At 53.2% G+C, this 6000-nt stretch overlaps 1 protein-coding gene across 1 annotated transcript; it reads right to left on the bottom strand.

Annotated features, from left to right (window-relative positions):
* Window positions 1-1445: 1445 nt before the first annotated feature.
* On the bottom strand, window positions 1446-5642 carry ERAL1 (Era like 12S mitochondrial rRNA chaperone 1). The gene is made up of 11 exons (XM_057372020.1): window positions 5537-5642; window positions 5169-5345; window positions 4952-5079; window positions 4773-4850; window positions 4567-4613; window positions 4142-4203; window positions 3626-3738; window positions 3000-3380; window positions 2456-2605; window positions 2158-2238; window positions 1446-1894 (listed from the first exon to the last, which is right to left on the bottom strand). Exons 1-11 carry the CDS (start codon window positions 5622-5624, stop codon window positions 1772-1774), a joined length of 1428 nt encoding a protein of 475 aa, XP_057228003.1. The 5' UTR covers window positions 5625-5642; the 3' UTR covers window positions 1446-1771.
* Window positions 5643-6000: the final 358 nt, after the last annotated feature.

Raw genomic sequence — 6000 nt, 5'->3', positions numbered from 1 at the left:
ATAAAGGGGACATGGAGGGAATAGAGGAACAGAGAAGCTGGGGGACACAGAGGGGATGCAGGGAGGGCACAAGGTCATGGCAGGAGTATGTTCCTTTCCATGAAAGGAACATGGGGCTGGACAGGGAGACACAGGTTGGCTAGGAAGGGGACATAGAGGGGGACAGAAAGRAGACTCTGTCACAGCTCCAGTGCTGTCCACACCGAGGTCTTGACAGACACCCCACCCCATCTACGGTCAGTTCTTCGTGAAGTCTTTCCCACAGGAAAGTGGCCGTTTGCGCCTCTGTGACAGAATAATTAACCTAATTATCAAAGCTCCTTAAGGAGCTGCAGGTCAGCAAGGTGAGAGTCTTCACCCCTTCCCCTGGCAGGAGCATTTCCACTGCCCCCAGCAGTGGCTCTGCTGCTCACTTGGCTCCATTCCTTCTCCCTGGAAGCAGSCTGGGATGAAGTTCTGGGGCATCAGAACTGGTGGTCATCAGGTGATCCTGACCCCTCCCCTGACATGGCCAGACAGAGGGGACAGCCTCCTTTTGTACCCCAGCCCATGAGACCCCTCCAACCCTGCTTACCCACCTTTTCCCCCAAAATGGTATAAACTTCAGAAGCCACAGCTCAGAGAATGGGATCTAAGCTCAGCTGGAAAGGAGGAATGACATGAAAGTGCCCTGGTTTGAGCTGGAATAAAACAGAGAGAAGGTGATGGCCTTGAGGTCAGGCTGCCAGGGAGGAAGAAAGGAGAGAACAATCACTTGTGCTGGGACCTCATTTTATTGCAAGGAAAATACAAAAGTTGGACAGCAGCATTCAAGGGACCACAGCACCCCTTGCTCCTGGGAAACAAGGAAGGACATTCCGTGGAGGTTTCCCAACCCAGTTTTCAGTTGATCTCACATTCCAGACAGAGTTCTTCCACAGAAGGGTAAAACATCTCTCTCACACTGCACCAGAGAGGGACGAGGGGCTCAGCAGATTTGGGTTCCAGACCCTTCCAGCCAGCCCTGCTCCTCCATCCTCACCTGTGTCAGGTGTTTTCTCTCCCCAATGCTCTGTTACACCTGAGCTGCAGAACCTGCTGCTCTCCCCACTTTRGGGCTCTCTTTAGCTGTAACAGCTTCTGTATTTCTGTGACCTTGGTACAAAGAGGGATGACTTGGATCTAACTCTGATGCAATAAACTATTCAAAYTCCGAAAAAGTGGCTCCACACTGGYTTTGCATGRCAGACAAGCCAGTCAGACRTTATAGATGTTCCAAMTGYCAGCAAAGCCCTAAAACTGACTCCCTACATTCACAAACTTCAACAGGACAGGGAGAAAAGCCAACATATGACCATCAGGTGGGATGGGGTAGCCTCATCCTGCTGTGTGACCGTGATTCAGCCTTCAGAAGAGATAACAAGCACGTGCTGATAATCCTCCACTGCAACTCTTCACTTGCAGGAGATGCTTCTGACCTTCGAGGTACAAATGCCCGAGAGCAAGGACGTGACACAGCTCAAAAGAAGTGGGTGGCAGCTCTGGAAACGAAGYACCAGAATCATGGGTGCAGCTGATTCTCCAAGTGTCTGTCCCAAGTTCTAATGCCATAGAAGGTCTGGAGATTTTATTTCAGTTTGGGCCATTTCCCCAAAGAACATTATATTCCACTTCAGCCCACAGAAGTGATTCCATCATCCTGTTTCTGAATCAAACAAAATTGCCAAGGTACCCCCAGGACTGGTTTTTCCACATGATCAGAGTTCTAGGGCTGTTAAAAAACASCAAGGGCTCAACTCTTCACCTCCACCTGGAGCTTCAGGCGGACATCACACAGGAAAGCGTTCATCAGGTCCCTGCCAGCCTCCTGAGCAATCCTGCTGATGACCTTTCCTCCTCTTCCRATCAACATCCTCTGCATTAAAACACAGAGAACATCATCAAACTCATCCTTATGCTGCCCAGGACAGTGCAGCCACAGAAGCAATGAGAGAAATTCCAAAATCAAACCATGAGGCAACTTTAGGAAGGTGTACATTGCTACTGAACACGCTTCACGGGGTACACTGCTCTTCCCAAAAGAGAGGGAGAGGGGATCACAGCAAGGATGCACATGTGTTGGGTTTGGGGAACCTCCCTTTTCCCTCTCCAGCATCCCCTCCTTCTCCCCTCACTCACCTTATGAGACTCCCTCGGGACYAAGAGGCTCTGCACAATGATGAGCTCCCCACATTCTCCTTCCTCCCAAACATCCGTCACCTGCGACAGCAAGAGACTGCTCAGCAATCCTGGAAAATCCTCAGGAACCCCAAATATCACTCCCTTTGAGACACCAGCACAAAAGGGTGACCCCTTCCCACACACAAAGCATCTTACAGCACACTGAGTGGGGTGCCTGGCAGATCTCACCGAGCCAAACAAAAGGATTCTCACCACATCGYCTGAAATTCCCAATAAAACAGCTCATGCTTCCCACCTGAGTCACTCCATAAGGCACCTCCAGGGGCAGGTACTCCAGGACCTTCTCCCTGATGATATTGTCACAGATCTCTTGAGGTGACTGGCTGGTCAGGACGTCGCTGTGGAATTCCCAAGGGCCTGGCTTGGCTTGCATCAGGAGGAATCTCTGTGGGCACAGCACACCCCCCATCAGCTGCCACTGCTGCTGGACTGGCATCAGGGCAGTGGTCTGGTATTTTGGGCAGGGAAAGGAGAAAGGGAAGCTCTGAAACCCCTCTTTAGGGATAAAAGCCCACAGCACCTCTGGAGCTTAATGGTAACAGTGGGTGGATTCACTGTTCTGAACAAGCTGCTGCTTGGAGCGCGCCAGGAAGGAGTTTTGTAGAGAAAACTTGGGACAGGCAGCAGGGAGAGACCCCACATTGACACATGACCCTTTTTCCCCATCCCAGGCCAGGAACAGCAGCTCTGCTACCTCCTCACGAGAGCTGAGGCTCTGCATAAAGCACTGGGGTCCCACATCGGTCCTGAGGTGTGACAYAAATTCAGCCTGGAGTTACCTTGAGTGTATCCACCTCCTCCCCATGGAGAGCTGCCAGCATGAAGATCTCCTGGAAGTGTGGCCAGCCTTTCATATCTTTTAGATCCTCGGGTCCATAGTGCTTTAGCCCTTGGGCTTCCTCTGTGCTAGAAACCCCAAAATCACAGCTCTTGTCCAAACCAGRGCCCTCCTGGGCCTGATTCTTTTCCTGCCCACAGGGAGACCCYGAGGCCTTGCTTTCAGGTGAAGAAGCCCGAGTGATTTGAAGAGGAGACTTTACTGAAGAACGGGAATCCGGTTTAACTGCAGATTTCACCTCCAATTTCTTTCCATTTACAATTCCCTCTGTAAGATCAGTTACTATTTCCAGCAGCAGAAACTTCTTCTTYAGTATATCCACCTGAAGTCAGACAGAGAGGTGTCGGGATTTGTCCTAAATGAGGACAAAYCCTCTTTCCAGGTGGATTTAAATCCCAAACAGCAGCACAGCTTCGGGGGTACTCATGCATGCAACACACACCCCCCTCAATACTCTGGTGCAGAGGGGAAAACCTGTCTCCTTTAACACAMCAGGAACCCAAAAAACTCATCACTGCTGATGCCAGGTGGTGCCTGAAGAAGGCAGGAAGAGCGAGCAGGGTTTACCTTGTTCAGAACCAGGACACTGGGGATGTGGGGGAACTGAGACAGGCACTTCAGCACCTCCTTGCTCAGAGAGTTCCTTGTCCAGTGATCCGACACATCCACCAAAACCAGGACTGCCAGGAAACAGGGAGGGAAATAGGATGAATTTTCCATTATTTTCTGCACTTTCCAGAATGTTCATTTGCAGCTTTAGAGTCTATGGTCACTCCCCTCCTCAGAAAGGGACAAAAAGAATTTTATTTGGCAAAACACAAAAATGCAGCTTACACCTGTCACCCCAGTAACACCCCACATGCTAAACCTTAGCATCCAAGCCCAATTATTAACCCAAATTGCCTCCCCTTGATACCAGGCAGTTTTAATTCCCTCCTCAGCTCCCAGATATCCCAGATCTTTTCTCTGCCTTCCYTTCCTTGTTCACACTCCCTAGACTGCCAGCAAACACCCAGATCCACAGCTGTGAACTTGTGTGGCAGAAAAGGATTTGGTTTGATCCAAAAAGAGTTGGAAACTCACCTAAATCTGCATGTTTCATGCTGTCCCATGGGTCTGTCAGCATGGYTTCATCTAAATTATGCCTGAAAAATACATGAATGTGAGTAAACCAGACACACTTCATTGCAATCATGTTCCTTCCCCTCAAAGAAGAGGAAAACCACTGTTTTYCCTCATTCCAGCTGCCACAAAGCTGCCTCAGGGGCTGTGACATCCCTTGTCATGTGCAGATACACAGAACCAAACACAACAGGGCTCAAGGGAAGTCCCAGGCTCTGTGTGCTACTGAAATTGCAATARTAAAAGATTTAGAAACCAAAATAAAGCTAAAAATACTCATTTCTCTCACTCCTATTTTATAAACTTTGCACAGTGAAAATTACACTCCTGTTTTATCAACCCCTGCTGGGCAGGACCCTCCCCCTTTCCCACACCAGTGGTGATACCTTTTRGCTTTTAAGGGATTAGTGAGGCCAGGCGTGTCCAGAATGATCTAGGAAAAGGAAACACAAATGTTTTAAGTTTGCCAGCAGTCAGGATAAAATGTTTGGGCAACGAGAAGTGATCCCACAGGATATAGATGTTTGGGCAACGAGAAGTGATCCCACAGGATACAGATGAGCAAATCCTGCCCTTTGGCTCTGGGACTTACCAGTTGTGTGTCCTCATGTGTGATGACACCCCGAGCCTTGCACCGGGTGGTGTGAACCTTCTTAGAGACTGGGAAAACCTGTAGGAAATTAATTAAACATATTACACAGCCAAGATATGCCAAAAAAAAAAAAAAAACCAACAAACAGGTTAACAGCCTGAATCCCACCCCAGCTTCACCTTCCTGCCCAGGAGCTGGTTGCAGAGCGTGGATTTCCCAGCGTTGGGAGCGCCGATGATSGCGATTCTCAGCACCTTCGGGTTCTGGGGCTGGTCGGGCCGATTCTCCAACAGGCGCTTCTGCTCCTCTGCCAAGCAAACGAACAGGACGCTGCCAAACCCCTCTGCGGGTCGGGATCTTCCCGGGGMGAGGCGGCAGGCAGCAGCACTCACTCACCTTTGTCGGTGGCCACGGGCGGCGGGTGCTGGCCCAGGGCGGCGGGCGGTGCCTCGGTGGGGATGCCCAGCAGGCTCCCCAGCGCCGAGCTGCTCCCGCTCCGGCGGGACGGAACAACGCCCACGATCCTGCCCAGCGCCGACCTGCTGCCGCTCCAGCATCCCCCCGGGAGGCGAGCTGCAAGGACACCATCAGCAAACACCCAGAACGTACAGAAAACACCCCAAAATCGCGTTGCGCCCTTCCACCACACGCAGCGCGCCGGCAGCGCCTCAAGGCATCCGGGCTGAGCCATGCCCGTCCCGGCCTCCCGGCTGCCACCTCCCGGATCCAGCCGCTCCCGCTGTACGCCCGGAGCCCCACCGCACCTGCTCCCAGCCGGAGCGGCCCCGCCGCGGCGGCACCGGCGGCCCAGAGCACGGCCCGGGCGGCGGCCGCGGCCATGGGAGCCGCCATSTTGCCCCGCCGCGGGGCATGCCGGGAAGGCGAGCGGTGCCCGCCAGCATTGGCGCACAGCGCGGGGACATAGAGAGCGGGAGRGCGGGGACAGAGCGCCGCTGTGCCGCGGGGAATTGTGGGATGGAAACGGACGGGGTGCCGGCGGAGCGGGGCGGGGACGAGGGAGCGCCTCCTGCTGGCGGCACTGAGCGGAGCAGGCGACACCACCGCGGTGTCCCCAGATCTCCCGGTGTCCCCAGTGTCACCAGTGCCCTCACAGAGCTCCCCGTGCCCCCAGTGCCCCCCCAGTGTCCCCAGTGCCACCAGTGCTCCCACAGAGCTCCCGGTGCCCCCAGTGTCACCAGTACCCCCACAGTGCTCCCAGTGTCACCAG

Source organism: Malurus melanocephalus, unplaced genomic scaffold (genome assembly GCF_030028575.1).
Source record: "Malurus melanocephalus ecotype Western Australia unplaced genomic scaffold, MMel_1.1 scaffold_162, whole genome shotgun sequence".
Classification (NCBI taxonomy): Eukaryota; Metazoa; Chordata; class Aves; order Passeriformes; family Maluridae; genus Malurus; species Malurus melanocephalus.
Note: the sequence above shows the minus strand (reverse complement) of the source record. Positions and strands in the feature narration are given on the sequence as shown.